The sequence below is a fragment of the Tenrec ecaudatus genome, chromosome 5 (genome assembly GCF_050624435.1).
Source record: "Tenrec ecaudatus isolate mTenEca1 chromosome 5, mTenEca1.hap1, whole genome shotgun sequence".
Classification (NCBI taxonomy): Eukaryota; Metazoa; Chordata; class Mammalia; order Afrosoricida; family Tenrecidae; genus Tenrec; species Tenrec ecaudatus.
Window position 1 is genome coordinate 43,994,916 of NC_134534.1, and position 20,796 is coordinate 44,015,711.

Sequence of the window (20,796 nt, forward strand, 5' to 3'; positions counted from 1 at the left end):
GCAGAAATGAAACAGCCATTTTCTCTGCCTTTTAAAGAGTACAGTGAGGAGTCATGTCTTAATTCTGACCTTCCTGTTGTAGTATGTTTTCATGGCGGTTGCAAAGGATGAGCACGGAAAACCACTTGCAAGGCCAGTGAAGGTTTATGTCGAAGTTACAGACATTAATGATAACCCACCTACATGTCCATCCACAAAGACTGTATTTGAGGTCCAAGAAAATGAAAGAATAGGTAAGAAATGATGACTGCTAAAATGCTATGCTGTCTTCCTTTGTCAATTGCATAACCCTGATTTCCTCTCCCTTTGCTAAAAGTTGGGTAAGTATATGTGATTAGGGATCCAGTGTCCTTATCTAAAGGTTGAATGCCTGTTGGGAGTTTCACAGGGTGTTTGGTTGGGTTCTCTAGAGAAGTAAAACTACTGGTGCTTATATGTGTTATACATAGAATGAAATGTGTATCAAGAAATGGCTTACACAGTTGTAGAAATAGGCAAGTCCAGTTTAGTTCAAGTCAGGCTTCTCCTGATTCATGGATATTGATGAACAGGAAGCAGGATGGAGAGACAGCAGAGGGCGCAGGCTGGTGGATGCAAAGGTTCAACGTTGGCCAAATGAATCCACTGCCTGTAGTCTACTCATGGCTTCTAGGGCTTTGTGGACAGCACTAATAAAGTTTGTTGGTATTCTTCATCATTTTCACAAAGTCTTAGATAATAAACTTGATGGATCAAGAATTCTTACCAGCCATCTAAGTGAAACATCAACTAGACCCACATGGAAGAAACATAGCAACATCTGTGATCCAAGGATTGTAACTGATATAGTCCAAGTCTGAAGGAGGGAATAGTATTAGAGCTCAAATTGTGAGATTCTGGTGATCAAAAGGCTATTGATGGTGGAAGCCTAAAATACAGTTATAGGGTCTACACAGGGAACAGACCTCCGTTGATTTCACTCTAACCATAATTGAGGGATAGGAATAACCTGGTGATCAGAGAATATTCTAGAAATGACTGGACTAAATTAAAATGATGAATATGACTTGAATAGTTAAAACGTTGTCACCTCATCTTCCTTTTGATACACTTTGTTTTCGATCTGGTTTTAAATATTTTCTGTTTTTTTATATATATATAAGGTTTTATCTCTGTTGTAGTTTGTCATTGTTAGTAACTTTCTTGAGTCTGTTATGTATTTTTCTGAGTTTTTTTTTTTGTATGTGAGACTCACAAGGGATGGATCTAGAGAGACAGTAACAAGAATAAGGGTACCTGGGGGGTACAGCAAGGGAGCGGATACAAGGAGTACAAGAAGGAGGAAAATATTTGAAACTGATAATAAATAAATAAATAAAAGTCAGAAAATTAATTAAAAAAAACCCTTCTTACCAACTAATACCTTTGGAGTATATTCGACATACTTAGCCCCAAAGAGGTACAAGATAAGGTCCCATCCCCGGAGGATGTGTAGCTAAGTGGAGGAGACATGCATAGGCAGAAACATAAGCAAATAGAAATTCAAAACAATCTAAGTTATTCCTCAATATATTTACAGCCTCCTATATGGTGTCTATACCATCCCCACCCCCAACAATTGTGAACTGAATGAAGGTTTAGAGAGCAGATCAGTGTTCCATTCAATAGTTCATTCACATGTTATAGGACTCTTGTCCTGAAGGCTTAGGAAAACTAGTATTAATTCTTGAATTTCCCTTACCAAGTCCTTACCAAGGTCAATGGGACATTAAGCATCTCGCTCTCTCTTTTTAAAATCATTTTATTGGGGGCTCGTATAACTCATCACAATCCATCCATCCGTTGTGTCAAGCACATTTGTACATTCGTTGCTATCATCATTTTTGAAATATTTTCTTTCTACTTGAGCCCTTGACATAACCTCCTCATTTTCCCCTTCGCTCCTTCATCCTCCTTCCCGCATGAACCATTGATAATTTACAAATTATTATATATTTTTTTTATGTCTTGCACTGACCGAGGTCTCCCTTCACCCACTTTTCTGTTGTCTGCTGACTTCCTTCAGGAATTGGGCAGTTTAAAGTAGGGCTGCGCAGACACCAAAGGATCACAGAACTCAGCAAATCATTCTTTCATTCCCCTTGTTCAGAAATTTTTCTCCCAAGGCCACGGCATAGCACAAGGTAACCTGGTGCCAGTGGAATTGAAATAGCAGCTGCCACCGCACGCTTCTTTAAGCTGCTGGTCATGGGGTCTTCCAGGCCACGGCACACTTTGATAGCTTTTACTCCACTGTGGACAGCGCCCCTGCCCCTCAAAACACTTCGTTTTTATATAAATTAATGGATGCCAAATGATATAGGATGGGGGTGAGGGAGAAAGGAGCCCCACAGATAAGATGTCTTCATTTTAGCTCAAAGGCTGAACCCTTGCTGTATAGAGAGACCCTCAATTCCTACACACAGAGCAGCAGGACCCGGAACCTTCAGAAGCTCACTGCAAGCGTAGTAGGACCCTGAGTCATGGCACTGACTTCCTATAGAACCACCTGGACTGAGACACTGACAAGAGCCATAAACTGTAGGCTGGTCTAGAGAAAGCACACCTGCCCTTTGCCCTGGGCTACCTTTTGGGTGGAGTCACTCTGTGATTGTTCCTTCAAGGTGCATAGAAGCAACCTTGGGAGACTGGTTTCTCCTTATGTAGCCCCCTGATGTTCTTGGAAAGGATAACAAGAGCCAAAATAAATCTAAGGAACTTGGTAGGCTACCCAAAGTTACTTACCATATTTTCTAGGAAACCACTTATGCCATGAGACCATGTCAACAGCTTAGATAACCCCTGTAATAAATGGATTTTCTTCTTTTTTTCTCTACAGGTAACGCTATTGGGATTTTTACTGCTCATGACATCGATAAAGAAAACACTGTCAATAGTATTTTACGGTATGCAATTGTGGAGCAAAGCCCCAAGGTTCCCAAAGATGGACTCTTCCTGGTTCAATCCTATGGGGGAATGTTCCAGCTGGCTCGGCAATCCTTGAAGAAGCAAGATGCTCCTCTGTACAACCTAACCATAGAGGTGTCCGACCACGGTTAGTATTGCCTACACTGTGTGAATAAGAAGAATCGTTTTCCTTCAAGTTATGACTTGTTAAATCAAAAGGCCAAATTTAGTGCTATTGAGTTGATTCTGACTCTTAGCAACCCTGTAAAGACAGGATAGACCTACTCCTGTGGTTTTCCAACACAGTAACATTTTATGAGGCTTTTAAAACTTCTAAAGCCTCAACTTTCTCCCATAGAGCAGCTGCTAGTTTCAAACTGCTGACCTTGTGGGTAGCAGTCCAATGCATAACCACCACACCACAATTAATTCCTGGGACTTTACAGGATGATGTTATTTGAGAATTTTTTTGGTTCCTGTGCCAACCACACATGCAAGGTAGAAGCAGTGCTGATTATTATAAAGCCAGCCTTGCAGCTCAAGCAACATTGTTGGGTTGGCCCCAGTCTTTCAAGATGAATGTGCCATGGATTAAGACAAAAGCCATTAGGGAAAATAGAGTGGGGGACAAGGAGAGCTTTGAGAGCCATCAGACCCCAATATAAGACTGTCCCTGAGTTAGGAAGACAGAGAACGAGGGAAGATTGGGTGGAAATCATCTATACCACTGAGCATTTTAAGGAAAGCTCATTGAGCCTTTATACCATCATCAGTCATAGTCCTGTGTCTTCAGGAGTGCGTCTACCTTAGTATTCCTGCCATACTCAGTTTCTGCCTGGAAATAACCCATAGGAAGGGGACCCTGGAGGCAAAGGCGAAGATACATTTCTGGCACAGCAGTGGGACCATCTATGAAGTAAGGTCCCTCTTGTTGGAGGTCTGCCAGGCATACTACCATGGCCACCACAATCATGACTAAGAAAATTCTGAGTCTAAAGTACACCACTGTAGATAAGGGAGGAGAAACGAACCTTGGGGTAAGTTCTCCCTTCTACTCGAGCATCTATTGAATCACTGGACAATGTCAGGACACACCCTTCCCTCCTCACATGCTCTCAGAGCCTGTGGTTATTAATCTTCATAGGCCAAAATGTTCCTTGAGAAATTGATGTACAGAAACCCAAAACTATGTCTTTTCAAGCAAATGCACACATACACACATGCCCTTGCTCTTTGACCCCCTAGAAGACGAAGACGCTGTCCTTGGATTACCTGCCACCGAATCTTAGGTTACCAAATCTGTTGGTGTCGAGTCGTTTCTGCTCTTAGAGACTCTCTAGGGCTGAGTATAAATTCCCCACATGCTCTCCAAGCTGTACAGCTTTCTAAGCGGCCTTATCTTTCTGTCTCATGGGTTCAGACTGCCAGCCTTCGGGCCAGCATCCAAGTGTTTAATCACTGGGCTCCTAGAACTCCTTTGAGTTACCAAACAATTCAGTCATTGTCATGCTAGGAGGCTCAGATGACATAGGTGATAGGTGAAAAGAGCATTCTTTCACTCTGTGCTTAAGATTTCTCACCAACACACAAACATTATGCTGGGGAGAACTAGAGTTTTCAGGCCCCCCAGTACAGAAAGTTTGGAACCCAGTAGTTAGGCAGGTTATCAGGACCTAATATTTGTTTAATATAATGTGAAGAGGTACATCAGAGTGAGTATGATGGATCATCTCTATTCACTGTGGGCTAAAAACTTCATACCATCAGTCATCCATTCTGTCAGCAAACACCTATTGAACATTAATCTTGTTGAAGGCAACATGCAAGGTATTAGAGACGCTGAAATGAATAAGACTTAGCGTCTGACCTCAAGGGACACTCATTCTGGTAGAGGACATGGACGTGAGACTAAAAGAATGTGCAAAAACCGTGTACAGTGATTCTGTGGCTGGGGAGAGCCAGTAAGGCTTTGTGTTATTTCAGCGCCACCAAGACAGATTTTGAAGAATGACTCTGACGGGTTACAGAGTGGCATAGGGTCCATGGGAAAGTGGGCACTCTATGTGCAAAATCATGGGGCAAATGAAGCAGTTTGAAGCTAGTAGAGCAAAGAGTGAAAATCAAAAACATACACTATGTATGTGAATGAATACATTTGTCAAAAATATGGACCAGATTATAAAATATATTTGTATACAAATAACCTGTGTGTGGATGAAATTCAATCCAGTTATGCACTACAGAAATTTAGAGGTGATGCTGTGATTCACTTAGTGAATAAACTCAAAGAGGAGGCCACTGAGGAGGCCCCCTGCTGACCCAAATAAGAGCAGTGAACTTGTGTGTTCAGTCCCTCGAGCAGTGGTTCTCAGCCTTCCTCATGCCGCAGCCCTTCCATACAGCTCCTCAGGGTGTGGTGACCTCCAACCATAAAGTTATTTTCGTTGCTACTTCATCACTGTAATTTTGCTATTGTTATGACTCATAATGTAAATATCTGATATGCAGGGTGAATTTTCATTGTTACAAATTGAACATAAAGCATAGTGATTAATCACAAAAACAATATGTAATTATATATTATGAAATATTTACTTATATATGGGTACTCATATATGGGTGTACCTGCATGTGGGTGTACCTGCCTGGAGACGGATAGAGGAGCAGTGTCTTGGTTCCCAAGACCATAGAAAATGTGTTTTCCAGTGGTCTTAGGTGACCCCTGTGAAAGAGTCGTTCGACCCCCAAAGGGGTTGTGACCCACAGTTGAGAACCGCTGCCCTATCCCCTCCCTCATAATCACCAGACGCTTGTGTTGTCCATACTGCTCTAGGGACTAAACCCAGACGTAGTCAACGCGAATTTGCTTATAATTAGATTATCATTACAGTATGTGGTATCGTGTCTGTGCTCTGAAATTGAACTGCCTGAGTATATCCAGCAGGAGCCCAGTGGGAAAACAGGCCAACCCCTTTTAAGGGGGGCCTGCAAAGAGGAGGGCATCATTTGTGAAGATAGGAGGGCATTACGGGAAACCAATAAAAAGTGTGAAGCACACTGAGGCTGGTGGCTTTAAGGCTCATGGTCTGAAGAGGCAGGAGAAGGGAGCGCTCTCTGAAGGAGCAAAGGCCTGCCGTAGCAGAGAGAGACGAGAAGGGTACTTTCTGCCTGCTCCCGTAGCCTCTGCATGTTACCCAGTAGCAGAGCCTAGCTATTTCCAGAGGTAAGGGCATCCTTGGGGGCACTTCCGAAGGTCAGCCTCTCTGGGACAGGCAGGGTGGAGAGCAGGCTGAAAGGGTGCAGGGAGACTAGCCAGCGCATGGAGTTGAACCCTGCCTCAAGCTCTGACTAGTCTGCGACCATGTTCAAGTTGCTTCACTTTCTGTGCCTTGCTTTCCACTTCTGTAAAATGGGACCAGTAGTATCTACATCGTGAAGTCAAGGTGATGCTTCGTGGGAGCAGAGCACTCAATACAGTTGGTAGTGCTTAGAACACTCACGGTTTGTATTATGTCAAGAACCTAGCTTCCGTTTCTCTCCACATTTTATAGATAAGATGGCTGAGGCATAGCAACCCAAGCTCTGAGAAGGGCCAGGGGGAGGATTTCAGAAACGGGAGGCCAGATCTCAGACTGGTGATGCCAAGCCCAGGTCAAGGAAGTCCTTCCAGAACGCCTTCTCCACTCCCTTGGTCTATTGCCTTTTCCTCTCACTTCTAGCACGGACTTTTCTACAGGTCCTCCGCCCTGCATTGGAGGACACAGAATATTGTGGTTAAGACAAGGACCACCCCAAGAAAAAGCCTGGCGTTTGTATTTCTTCTTTCCCTCTGCTTCTTGTTCTGGTCATCTGTCCTGGTGCCCTTATCCAATCTCCCAGCACTCGTGTCTCCATCCCACTGCATGCTTAACTTGGACTTAGATCGATCCTGCTGTTTTTCACTTGATCTTTCAATGGCCATGCCCAGCACTTGAAATTCTTCAGTCTGTGTTGTTTCCCCCCATGCCTTGAAAATACGGTGCTGGCAAAGAATGTGAGACGTGCCAAACCAGCCTGTCCTGGAAGACGTGCAGCTAGAATGCTCCCGAGGAGTGAGGGCGGCGTGACATCTCACATACTTTGGCCACGTCGTCAGGAGAGACCAGTCCCTAGAAAAGGGCATTACGCTTGGTCAAGTCAAAGGGCAGAGAAAAAGGACAACTTTTGATGAGCTAACCCGACCCAGTGGCGGCAACCTGACAATTGTGAGGATGGCGCCTGTACAGGGGCCACAATGAGTTGCAACCCATTCGATGGCCCCTTACAACAGAACAATGATGGTGGCTGGTCTGGGTGGTCACCCGGATCCTTTGGCGGATGCTCAGCAGAAGACCTGTAGGGAAGTCTGTGCTTGGACGTATTCAAAGAAGAGGAGTTGGTCAGAGAAGGCTTTCTGGAAATATGGATTTGCACTGGGCTTTAAAGGCGATGGAAGTTCCACCAGTCAGTAAAGACTGCTTCCCAAAAGGAGTCGCCCTGCTTCGGCACAACACGTGCCTAGGCTGGGAGCAGACAAAGGGCGACGGAGTCCAGAGAGTGCCCCCTGTTGGTGGCCTGCTTGTATGTGCAGGTGGTGGCGGCCAGGGCAGGAGCATCCTCTCTTCACTTGTGGCTATGACAGTTCTCTTACTTAGCAATGGTTTTCTTACAGGCTTCTAGTTTGGGTGCATGATTTTCAGCGAAAGTTTCTATGACTTTGATTTTCAGATTTCAAGACCCTCTGTCCCCTGCAAATCAACGTTATTGATATCAACGATCAGATCCCCATCTTTGAAAAATCTAATGTAAGTAGCTGCCGCCTTTTTATCCTTATTATTTTTTTAAATCTAACCTGATCGTTACTTACTGCTTGAGAAAGAAGTAGGCATGATCAGGAACAATGCCAAACTTCACAGCTAGAGCACGCACCAGCAGGAAAACCAGTGGAAATCTTCAGGGAACCACAGCCCTCGTTGTTGTTGCATCTGAGAATGTCCGCTTATAAACGCCAGTGCACAGCTCCTGGATACAGAGAACTGCTGAAAAATGAAAGCCACAATCTCTGCCCTGTTGAAGAATATTTGTACGGTCACTTAGGTTTTGTTGGTATAAATTCTGTGTGTCGTAGGACAGTAAGCAGACTACAGATGGGTCTCAAATATTCATATTTACTAAAAATAATTTTCACACTTGGAATGTTACATTTTTTTCTTTAGGCTTTAAATTTTTAAAAATCATTTTATTGGGAGCTCATAAAACTCTTATCACAATCCATCCATCCATCCATCCATCCATCCATCCATCCATCCATCCATCCATTGTATGTCAAGCACATTTGTACATTTGTTGCCCTCATCATTCTCAAAATATTTGCTTTTTACTTGAGCCCTTGGTATCAGCTCCTCATTTTTCCCCTCCCTCCCTGTCCACCCCGCCATGAACCCTTGATAATTTATAAATGATTATTTTGTCATATCTTACACTGTCTGATGTCTCCCTTCACCCACTTTTCTGTTGTCCATCCCCCAGGGAGGAGGTTTTATGCAACCTAATCGGCTCCCCCTTTCTACCCCACCTTCCCTCCACCCTCCTGGTATCACCACTTTCACCACTGGTCCTGAAGGGATCATCCATCTTGGATTCCCTGTGTTTCTGGTTCCTATCTGTACCAGTGTACATGCTCTAGTCTAGCCAGATTTGTACGGTAGAATTGGGATCATGATGGAATGTCAAAAATTTTAACTCATTTTCAAATAATTGCATAAGAGAAAAAGCAAACAAATCTCTAGCTTAATAAAAGAAAACTGTGCTCAAGACATCTTCAAGAAACAGGAGAAGTTGGTCAGAATGAGACTGAGAAAAAGATCAGTGTAAGACATACGAAAAATGCAAGTGACTACTTATTATTGTTGTGGACTCAAGACATGGTGATAGTTTTATCACTGCTTCTGTTAAAAGAGATGTCTCCATTTGTTTCTTTTGAAACAGAGAGGAGCTAATTGGCAGGTCACGCTTGAAATCGGTTGTGAAGCACTCCAGAGCCATGAGATGCCATCCATAAATCAAAATAGAGACAAGGCTGTGACAAAGGAAGGGAATTGATTTATGAGGGGGCTTGGGGCAGTCAGAGGCATGGCAGTGTTGTAACTTGTGTAACGGGCAATGAGGTTAAGCAAGCATGAAATAGAGTTCATGTCTTCTCAGCCTCCACTCTCTTGGGCTTTCCATCCCTCTGAGAATCATGGTTTTCTGTATTACATCTAGATGGCATTTCTTAGATTGAGAGTTAAGAATTTCCTGGCATTGTGAAGGCAGTGGAAGTTTGATCTCAGAGTTCAGCTCTGGGTTACAGGGACAAAATAAAACTGCTTCTTTCATTGCTATGATCCTCTCCTGGGCCTCACTTGTTACCACCTTCAAGATGCTGAAGCTGAGAGAAATGGCCTGGAGCCTATTCAGTGCGAACTAGGAGATGGCCCAGATCACTCTTAAAGGTCAACAAACAGACCTTTTTACAGGCTTTTATTTTTTATTGTAATTGGTTTTTTGGTTGTTGTCATTGTTTTGTTTTCTTTTGTCGATTTGTTTTGCTCTGTCTTGTTTTTTTGTGCATATTATCTCTGCAGGTCTATCTAGATAAGATAGGCTAGATAAACAACTTGAAGGAGAAAACAAGGATGGTTGGTGGGGGGGACATGGGAGAGGGGGAGGTGGGGGAAAGGAAGTGGTGTTGATTAACCCAGGGACAAGGGAACAACAAGTGATCCAAAATCAGTGGCAAGGAGGGTGTAAGAGGTCTGGTAGGGATTGATCAAAGGCAATGTAACCAAGAGGAATTATTGAAACCCAAATGAAGGCTGAGCATGATAGTGGGACAAGAGGAAAGTCAAAGGAAATAGAGGAAAGAACTAGGAGGCAAAGGGTATTTATAGAGGTCTAAATACAGGCATGTACATATGTAAATATATTTATATATGAGGATGGGGAAATAGATCTATGTGCATATATTTATAGGTTTAGTGTTAAGGTAGCAGATGGACATTGGACCTCCACTCAAGTACACCCTCAATGCAAGAACACTTTGTTCAATTACCTGGCACTCCATGATGTTCACCTTTCCGACATGATCGCTAAAGACAAAGCGGGTGCATAAGCAAATGTGGTGAAGAAAGCTGATGGTGCCTGGCTATCAAAAGATATAGCATCTGAAGTCTTAAAAGCTCGAAGGTAAACAGGCATCCATCTCTCTCAGAAGCAACAAAACCCACGTGGAAGAAGCACACCAGCCTGTGTGATCATGAGGTGTCAAAGGGATCATGCATCAGGCATCAAAGAATAAAAAATCAAATCATTTTGAGTGAGGGGGCGTGCAGATTGGGAACCCAAGACCCATCTGTAGGCAACTGGACATCCCCTTACAGAAGGGTCGTGGGGAGGAGACAAGCCAGTCAGGGTGCAGTGTAGCAATGATGAAACATACAACCTTCCTCTAGTTCCTAAATGCTTCCCCCCTTCCCCTATCATGATCCCAATTGTACTTTGCAAATCCTGCTAGACCAGAGCATGTACACTGGTACAGATAGGAACTGGGATCACAGGGATTCCATCACAGATAAACCATTCAGGACCAGTGCTGAGAGTGGCTGTACCTGGAGGGTGGAGGGAAGGTAGGGTAGAAAGGGGGAACCAATTACAAGGATCTACATATAACCTCCTCTCTGGGAGATGGACAACAGAAAGTGGGTGAAGTGAGACGTCAGACAGTGTAAGATATGACAAAATAATAATTTATAAATTATCAAGGGTTCCTGAGGGAGGGCTGAGGGAGGGAAAAATGAGGAGCTTATACCAAGGGCTTGAGTAGAAGGCAAATATGTTGAGAATGATGAGGGCAACAAATGTACAAGGGTGCTTGACACAATGGATGGATGGATGGATTATGATAAGAATTGTACAAGTCCCCAATAAAATGATTAAAAAGTGAAAAATAATAACCAAAACTGTTTTTAAAATAAAAACACAGGTTTGGAATGTGAACAAGTGTGTGTTTGATACTAACTCTGCCTCACGTGCTATGTGAACCTGGTTAAGTTTAAACTCTCTGCTTTCAGTGAAATGAACTTGGCAATATAGCTAGCTACTTTATAGGGAGTACTATTTTATCTGTCTTGAGCATTTACTATGTTCCAGGCATTTAGGGAATTTGCATTATGTTTCTTCCTGACAAATGTAAATTAGATTCTCTTGACATTATTCTCTCTACTGGACAGCTGAGAAGACCGAGACTTAAAGAACTAACTTGCTACAAGTCCCCTGTGTTAGGCTGGGTTGCCTAGAGAAAGAAATTCAGTGATACTATGTAGAAGAAAGATCTTTATATCAAGAAGTAAATATATGTGAAGAAGGCATCCTAGCCTAATCCACTAAGTCCATAAGTCTGATACTAGTACACAAATTCCTCTTTAGACTCATGTAGCCACATTCAATAATGCAAAATGCAGGAGATCACAGGTTGGTGGATGCAGAGCCTTATGGATCCAAGGTCAGTGGAAATAAGGCCAGGCATCTGTAGCTCTCAGAGTTGCCAGAAGATCCCCAGCAATCAGGAAAGTGAAGGAACAAAGAGAGAGGGAGATAGATTCCCAGTTTCCTCCACACCCATAAGGAGGTATCATCAAACTGTGACCTTATTGACAGGTTGGATTCTGCCCCTATACTTTCATCCCTCTTCAAGTTGACATAATATCATCTAACTACTACATCCCCCAACTCATAAATGGGTAGTCTAAGCGCCATCCCCAAGGTGTTTGACTCCAAAGTGTGCTCATGACTATGTTTCGGCTGATGTAAGAATTAATTAAAATAATGTATGTAAAAAAGTACCAGTCACGTTTTTAAATATTCCAAATATAAGAAAATGAAAAGCCAAACCCACTGCCATCATGTTCATTCTGACTCGTAGGGACCCTGGATAGAGAGTGTCCAAGCCTGTTCATCTCTATCAGAACGGGTAGGCTAACCTTTCTCCTAAGCTGCAGCTGGGAGCTTCCAAACATGCACCTTTGAGTTCACAGCCTAGTGCTCTAGGGCCTGTGCCACCAATGGTCCCATGTAGGCCATTAGTGTAAGCATATAATCTCAGGTACGAAGCAATTGCACCGAGAGAGGGAAATTGCTCAGAGTGGCTCTCTGAGATGTGTTCCTTTGTAAACACCCATGAGGATGACTGATGTCAAAATCAAGCACAACCTATTCATCAGGAAGGAAAACAAACAGGATAAATATTGATGCAAACCACGAGTTCTCTCTCTTCTGGAGCCCAAAAGATTAGTGTGGCCTTTGGCGATCTTGCTTGATGACAACAGACAGCCTCCTTGTTTTCTTCCCTCTTTCCTCCTTAGTATGGAAACCTGACTCTTGCTGAAGACATGGCTGTTGGGTCCACCATCTTAACCATCCAGGCCACCGATGACGATGAGCCATTCACTGGGAGTTCTAAAATCCTGTATCGTATTGTAGAGGGTGACAGTGAGGGGCGATTGGAGATCGACACAGACGTCCACACCAATGCTGGATATGTCAAGATTAAAAAGGTAAATAGCCTGCTTAATGGAATTTGTCTCTTCGTGTATTCATTTACTTGTGGTCACATGAGGATGTGTAAGCAGAGGTGATGCATTAGCAGTGATGTCTCAGGAATGGTGATGGTTCTTGGAATGCTCAGAAATGCTTGTCCTCCTGAAAAACAGAAGCCCTGTAGCCTTTGCAGAGGGAAGTAGGATTGCCTCATAAAATACCAGACATCCAGTGAAATTAGGATTTCAACTACGTAAATAACACAGTGTTTTAGTGTGCACATGCCCCGCATGTTGTCCAGGACATCAGTGTACTAAAAGTTGCTCATTGTTCATCTGACATTCAGATTGCACTGGGTCCTATAGCTTTATTTGCTGCCTGGTAACCCTCAAGGAGAGGTCAGCAGAGCGTTCACAGCTTCACTTCTCCTTTTGCAAATGTCCGCAGTCCCTTTAGGCTTCCCGTCAGATTGTCCATAAGGCCCCATAGGTTGTCTTCACTTAAGAGAAAAACAGCAAGTTTATTCTAATGGTTCTAAAAGATCATCTTCTGGAAGCTGTTTCTAAATATGGACTGAAAAACTTGTGCATCTCCTTCCAAGGTGTATGGGTAATTTTATCATTTTATTTCAGCTATTTTTTGTATGCATATTTTCACTTTTGATGATATCCCCAAACTGTCTGCCCCCCCCACCCCTTTTCTTTTCTCTCTCTTGCACTGTAAGGACTGGGCAGTCTAGAGGCCAAGTCTTATTCACCATTTCCTTGCGTCTTGAGACATTCACTACCATTGAGTCCACCCGTATGTAGAACTGTCCCTGTGAGTTTCTGGGACTATGAATCTTTACCAGAGTAGAAAGCCTCTTCTTTCTCCCACAGAACACCTAGTGGTACTGAACTGATGGCCTTGTAGTTAGCAGCTAAACGACCCATAACACCACAAGAACTCCCTCCCACTATGCTGTTGTTGCCTTTGAATCAGTTCTGACACATAGCAGTCCTGTAGACAGCAGAATGACCCTTCATAGACCAGTGTTGTGCCATGCTCGCAATGGCTACATTTGAGCCCATTGCTGAAGCCACTTTGTCAGCCCATCTCCTTCCTAGACCTCCTCTTTCCCACTGCCCTTTGTCCCCACCCCACCCAGCATCTTCACACCCGAATTCTGAACCCTGTCCTCCAGGGCAGCCTCATCTGAGTTTTAGGATAGAGAGGACTTACCAGATGGCTCAGTGGAAAGCAGCATTCATTCCCATCCTATATAGTTAGAGTTAACATAACTTCCTTGGAGTCAGAGGAAATCACCCCCACCCAGCCTGACCCCACCCCTCCCAAACCAGGTGAAAGTGATGGATAGAGGTCTGTGAGTGTGGTTGGTGCTTCAGCGTGTGGCCAGCTATGAGAGAAGGCTCTAGAGGCAAGTTTTGACCTGGTTGAAGGGAACCTGAAAGCAGTGGTCACAGAGAGTGCAGCATAGGATATTTCCAGAGAATAGGGATAAAGGTCCTGGGAAGAAGTGCTAGTGTTACACAACTGTATTGCGCCTGACAGAGAACCTTGTCAAATCTTAGCAGCAAGAAGCCTTTAGCCTGTCCCCACTGGGGGTTAGTGGTGGGCCAGCTCAAGCTGTGGGCATTGTGTGTGAGTCTGGCATTTGGGAAAGCTGCCATTACAACTTTGCCCCCAGCTCATGACTGTCTCTATGGAGGGGATGGAGCCCAGGAGGAAAGGTTAGAGGATTTTTTTGTAGCAGAGGGGCAGGGTGCAGAGGGGAGGCAGTTTGTCTCCTATCTTATCCTAAGAACAGAGCTCTCTAGGGACTGGAGATAAAACAGTGTGAACAACGTCTCGCTTGTCAATATTTGGTGGCTGACTGTGAACTCATAGCAGGTGATGTGGCCATCCGTGGCCAATGAGCACTTTGGGGGGAGATGTTGGCAGCCTAATGATTAGCAGTGAGGGCTACTGGTGTCCATCCTCCCCCCCCCCCACTGCACATAACTTTGACACTGGAAGGTTATTACAACAGAGTAGGCCTCTATCCAACCCTGCAAGATCCTCATTTTGTGCATGTATTCCAAGTTTCTAGAATATTGTCCGACACACAGAGAGAGGGTCAAGGAATATTGGTTAAATAACTGAATTTTGTTCCCCACACAATTATTTATTTTCCAAATCTATTTTGATTTTATTTTCAGGCATAGAAAGGCTTGGCCATCTTGGGTTAAGTGATATGCCACCCCCCCCCCCCCGTCTACCTCGTCCCCCCCCCCTACACACACAATGATTAACAAACAGGCATCCACAAAAAAGATCATTCCACTTATTCTTCTCAGTGTTTCCCAAAGTGAGTGATACTGTCCCTGGGGTTGGGGTGGGCCCTGGAGTGATCCAAGGGGGGTGAAAAGCGGATACCTACACTTTATCTTGGATTACTGCCCATACTACAGTGGCTTTAAATGGCCAGGGGGCACTAGGGAAAAATTTTTTTTTCTGTAAAAGGTGCAGTAGATCAAATATATTTGGGAACATATACATTAGACCCACAGAGTTCCAGCTCTCTGCTTCTCAGGTTCTGTGATAACAATATCCTAGACAGAATCGGAGGAGCCCCAGTGGCATGCATCGTGGGTATAAGTTGGGCTGCAACCCCCAGGTCAGCAGTGCAAAACCACCAATCCCTTTGCTGGGGAAAGAGGAGACTTTCTACTCCTATAAAGAGTTACAATCTCAGACGCCCACAAGGGTATTCTACCCTGTCTTATAGATTCACTATGAGTCAGAATTAATTGAAGGCAGTGAGTAGGGACACAGATTTTGGAGGCTTTGAACTCTGAATGACAGAGGCTGCTGGGCTAGCCAGATGCTTATACTCACTTATTCCACACAGACAAAACGATTTTCAAGGTCAATTTACTAATTAGCCAACCCTCTGATTGAGGCAGCACTCACTAAAGACCTAGACCAGTTACCTCTGGACTGTGGGTCCCTTATTTCCAAGGGCAAGCGGGGCGGGGGAAGGAATCAAATCCCCCGCCGTCAAGCTGATTCTGAGTCATAGCAGTTTTCAAGAACAGAGTGGAACCGTCCAGAGGGTTTCCCAGACGGACTCTTGCAGAAGGGCAAGGCGGAGTCTTCTTGCTGCAGAAGGGATTGTGAATTCAAATGGCTGACTTGGGACTCAAGCCAAGTGCTTTAACCACTGCACTGCCAGGGCTCCTTGAACCCCAAATACTAAGTAGCCATCACCCCCGGAGTGTGGATTCTGGATTCTTGTTGCTGTTGTGTGCCATTGTTTTCATTCCAGCTTGTATTAACCCCATAGGAGCCATGGTAGCGCAGCGGGTTAGGCCCTGGGCTGCTAGCTGCAAGATCAGCAGTTTGAACTCACCAGGAGTAAAAATGATGAAAGGCTCTCTACTCCCTTTAAGACTTATAGTCTGGGAAACCCACAGGGGCAGTTCTACCCTATCCTATGGGGTCACTGGGAGTTGGATGGCAGTGTTTGGAGGTCTTGTTTACTTGTTGTTTTTTTACCGTTACAAGAGCAATTCACTTGGTCTTTTTCCCACAGCCCCACTGTTAGGTTCAAACCACTAACCTTTGGGTTAGCAATTTGCTTAACCATTTGCTACCAACACTCCTTGGAGTCTAGATTCCAAACCAAAATCCAAACTCGCTACCATTGAGTAGAATCTGACTCATAGTGACTTGATAGGACAGAGTAGAACTGCCCCTTCGGGTTTCCGAAGCTATAATTCTTTACGGGAACAGAAAGTGGCATCTTGCTCCTGTGAAGTGGCTGGTGGCTTCAAACTGCTGACCTTGCAGTTAGCAGCCCAACACATATCCCACTGTGCCACCACGGCTCATTTGGATCCCGGACTAGAGGACAGCAAATGTTAGCCAACTGCCCATAGGCTGGAGAATTAAAGTAGGACAGATGCATGCATTTGCACTATTTTTACTGAAGGGTTTTAAGTAAATTAGAGACTATAATCTGGTCTCTTGTGTATAACTTCTCTCTCCTTTGAAGGTCTTGCCCTTTAAGCCAAGTGGGGACAATTATTGCTTCAGAACACCTGCCAATCAATAATGCTAAGCTTAATGTCCTACTACAATTCATCTGAACTCCGCCTTTGCTAATCTCCAGTAGAATTTACTGAGAGCTCTGTGCCCACATCACCATGACATTCCTTGAAGTGCTTCCACATACACTCACCCTCGCTTACCACATCGAGTCTGAGGGAGACAGAGTAGAGGGAAGCCCCGCTGTTCAGATAAGGCTCAGGCCCACAGGGACCACCACCCGCCACCCCTGTGATGATGTCGGAGCCAGGAACAGGACTCCACCTCGGATGCCTCTCTAGGCCGGTGGTGCCACTTACTGGGTCTATGACCTTGGACAGCTGGGGTCATCTTTCAGACCTCAATTTGCTGATCTGTTGAAAAATGAGTACAAGGACAGTACCCTCTTACAAGATGAAGGATTAAATATTCGTGATAAAATGTAGATGGTAATCAATAGAGCGTGCTCAAACGCAGCCTTGGCAGAACGTTTGTGGACATTCATTGGTAAGGCCATGATGCGCAATGTGCACCTTTGTAAATGCAAAACTACCTCAGTAGCTCTTACTGCCACACCTGGCAGAGAGTCAGCTCAATAAACGCTATGCATGATTAATTCTGATTCATGAGATGGTTAGAAGCCAGGCTTTGGGCTTCTGGGTCCAATGTGCCTTCCCCTATAGCCTAAGACTAGTAACCCCGCAAAATCCAGGGGCCACTGTGCTCCCCTGGGATTACTGGAAATCAGTGACTTTCCCACCTAGCCTGAGTGCCTTTTCACCTGCCACCAGCTGCCGTGGACGCAGCTCAGACTCCCCAGGACCCCTGTGTGTCAGAGTAGAACTGTGTTTTCAATGAGTGAGGTCTTTTGAAAGTAGATAGCCAGACATTTTTTTCTGGGGTACCTGTATGTGGCCTCAAATATCACCCAGGGGTTCCCAGTGATGTGTAGAATTAAACATGGTTTGGGACATGCTGCCATAGTCTGTATTTACTGCTGCCCAGAACTCTGACCTGCACGGTGGTAGACCCTTATAGCCCCGGAGCTGTGGGGATATCAAGAGTAGGGAAGGGCATTTATTTATTTATTTAGATCACTTTATTGGGGGATCTTACAGCTCTTAGAACAATCCATGCATCAATTGTACCGAACATGTTTGTACATATGTTGCCCTCATTATTTTCTAAACATTTACTTTCTATTTGAGCCCTTTGTATCAGCTCCTTTTTCCCTCCCTTCCCCCTCCCACCATGGTGACCCCTTGATAAATTATAAATTATTATTATTTTCATATCTTCCACCGACCAGTGTCTCCCTTCACCTATGTTTCTGTTGTTTGTCCCCCTCAGCGGTGAGGGGAGGGGTGTTGTTGTGTCCATCATTGCTATTGGTTCCCCCTCCTTGCCCATTCTCCCCCTATCTTCCCCTACCCCCCCTGGTATTTCTACTCCCATTTCTATTCCTGAGGGGTTTATCTGACGTAGATTCTGTGTGTTGTGAGCTCTTATCTGTCCAAGTGTACATGCTCCGGTCTAGCCCCCAGTGGAAGGCAGGACGGGGGTCATAATAGTTGGGAATAGAGGAATATTGTGTTGGTTCATCGGTGCTATGCAGCACCCTGGGGAAGGCTATTTTTTTAAGTCTATCTGGTGCATCTGTAACCCTCATGGAACTGCCTTTCCTGCTCCCAGTGAATCTGATGTTCATGATTCATTATTTTTTAAATGTTTTGTTTTTAAAAGTCCCTTCTCTGGTAGGCTTGGTCATTTTGTGTTCTTAGTTCATGCCCTGTTTTCAGTCAGCCTATGAGTCATCTGGAAAATGCACAGTTTTTTCTCATCGCCAATCATTGGTGAAGGCGTTGAATATCCCCAGGTGTCAACTGATTCCCTTCACACTTTATCTCTACCTCCAGGTGGAATCTGAATCACCAGGGGTGACCTTTCAAGCTGTTGTGTGCAAAAGAGCTATGGCAGCACAAACAAGAATGTTTTTTCTTCAGTTTTTTTTTTTTGATGAATATTTTGTGCCAGACAGGATCCCAGGCTTTCCCAAAGAGACCAACATGTCTCTCTTGGCTTGGATTGGCATGTGTATCCCTGCGTCAGGGATGAAGGTGCACATGGTTTGACAAGGCTGCTCTTTGATTAATCTGCTGATTATAACCTTCTAGTCTAGTGTTCTCCACATTGAGTTCTTTCCTGGGAAAATTTGGTTCAGTCATTTTCCAGGTGTGACAGTTAAGTAGACAGGCTGATTAATTGCAGGCTAGAGTGTTTTTTTCTCTTCCTTTTTTTGTGCTCTGCTATTCTGTAAGGTCCCTGGGTGGTGCACTTGACTACTGACACACAGGTTGGCACTGGGAATCCACCCAATAACACCAAGGGTGAAAAATCTAGTGATCTGCCTTCGTAAACATGACAGCCAAGAAGAAGTCCTATGGAGCGGTTCTACCCTGCCAATCTGGACAAAGGCTCTTCTTGGAGAAGGTTCTTATCTCCTTTCAACATCAGCACACCTGGGTTCATTGGAGATCGCCATGTGTCCTGGCATCAGTCTTCCCCTAAGTCTAGGAGGTTCTCAGCACAGAGACCCTGAGCCCATAGGATGTGCTGCTCTCCAGAATCTTCATCTTTACTCCTTTTTCCTTCCTTTTGTCTCTTATAAGATAAAAGTTGTGATTCAAGCCAGGCTTGGCTTGAGTAAGGGTGGGACTTGAAAGTCTCTGTTTCAAGATACAATCCATCCAAACTCCGGCCTCACTAACATATTTTTAAAAACTCATTGCCACCCAGTTGATTCCAGTGCATAGTGGTCCTAGAGAACAGAGTGAACTGCCCTGTGGGCTTTCCAAGGCTGTAAATATGAAGCAAACAACTCACCTTTCTCCCACAGGGTGACTGGTAGGTTTTAACTAACCCTTTCGTTACCAGCTGAGTGTTTTAACCCCAGTGTCAACAGGGTTCCTTTATTAGTGTACACACTAAATCAAATCCAGTACCACATCGATTCTAACTCACAGAGCCCATACAGAATACATTAGGACTTCTCCTTAGGTTTTTCAAAACTGTGAATCTTTACAGGAGCCTTATCTTTGCCCCAAAGGTGGACATTAGATTTGAACTGCGAACCTTTCATTTAGCAACCCTAATGCTTAACTGGTTGTGCCACTTGATATCCTTCATTAGCTATAAACTCACTGCCATAGAGTTGATTCCGACTCAGAGTGATCCTATAGCACAAAACATAATTGTCCTTTGAGTTCACTTTCTTCCTCTGAGTGGTTGTTGGTTTCAAACTGCTAACCTTATGGTTAACAGCCCAACACATAACCCACTACGCTACCAGGGATTTTTTTCATGACATATTGAGGTTAGAATTTACAACGCATCACACACTGGAGGATAATTACATCAGATCATTAAAATGGAGGAGAACCACAGAATACTGAGAATCATGGCTTATCCAAGTTGACATATTTTGCAGGGGACACAACCTAATCCATGGCGACAGCATCCTTCACACCGCAGGTGCCTAGGGTTATCATCCTAAAACACAAATCTGACCTTGCCTGACTTGTACTCCAATACGTTTTTTGGTTTGTCAAAGATAAAGTCTGAACCCTTTAGCTTGGCATACTCAATCTTCTCCCACATCCATCTTCCTTCTACATCATATGTTTAGTGTAGTAACATAAGCTACTTCTTGTTTGCAGTTACACTGTCTTATTTCCCTACCCAGGCAACCCCATACATGTCAGAATAGAATTGAGCTTCACAGAGTTTTCAATGATGAGAGTTTTAGAAGTAGATTTCCAGGTCTTCCTTATGAATCACCTGTGGGGACTTAAACCCCCAACCTTTTGGCTAACAGTTGAGTATTAACTTTTTGTGTTACCAAGGACTTCTCCCCCTTATGCCTAAATATTACTCTCAGCATCTTAGTAAGTGCTTAAAATATTGCAGGAACTCAAATCATTTCTGCTGAAGGGATGAATGAATGATGTGCCCACTGTTAAGGACAGTCAGAGAATGCCAGTTTCTGTTTCCTCTTCTTGGAAGGTCACAGAGTTCGTGAGCATATTAAAAGCTCTGATAAGTCCTACAGTGAAGACTGTGTTCCTGGCTCTGGTTATTCCATCAAGCAGGTGTTTGCTGACACTGATTGAGAAATGTTGCTCTGGATGAGAGCTTTTTAAAAAGCACAGG

The 20,796-nt window shown here is 44.2% G+C and overlaps 1 protein-coding gene across 1 annotated transcript in view; it reads left to right on the forward strand.

The window, feature by feature from the left end:
* CDH17 (cadherin 17) overlaps positions 1-20,796 on the forward strand; it is a 58,908-nt gene that overhangs the window by 21,403 nt on the left and 16,709 nt on the right. The window contains exons 8-11 of the mRNA XM_075550612.1: positions 83-233; positions 2,858-3,073; positions 7,672-7,748; positions 12,345-12,536. Of these exons, the coding sequence (XP_075406727.1) occupies positions 83-233; positions 2,858-3,073; positions 7,672-7,748; positions 12,345-12,536 (636 nt within the window). The remainder of the gene's footprint in view (positions 1-82; positions 234-2,857; positions 3,074-7,671; positions 7,749-12,344; positions 12,537-20,796) is intronic.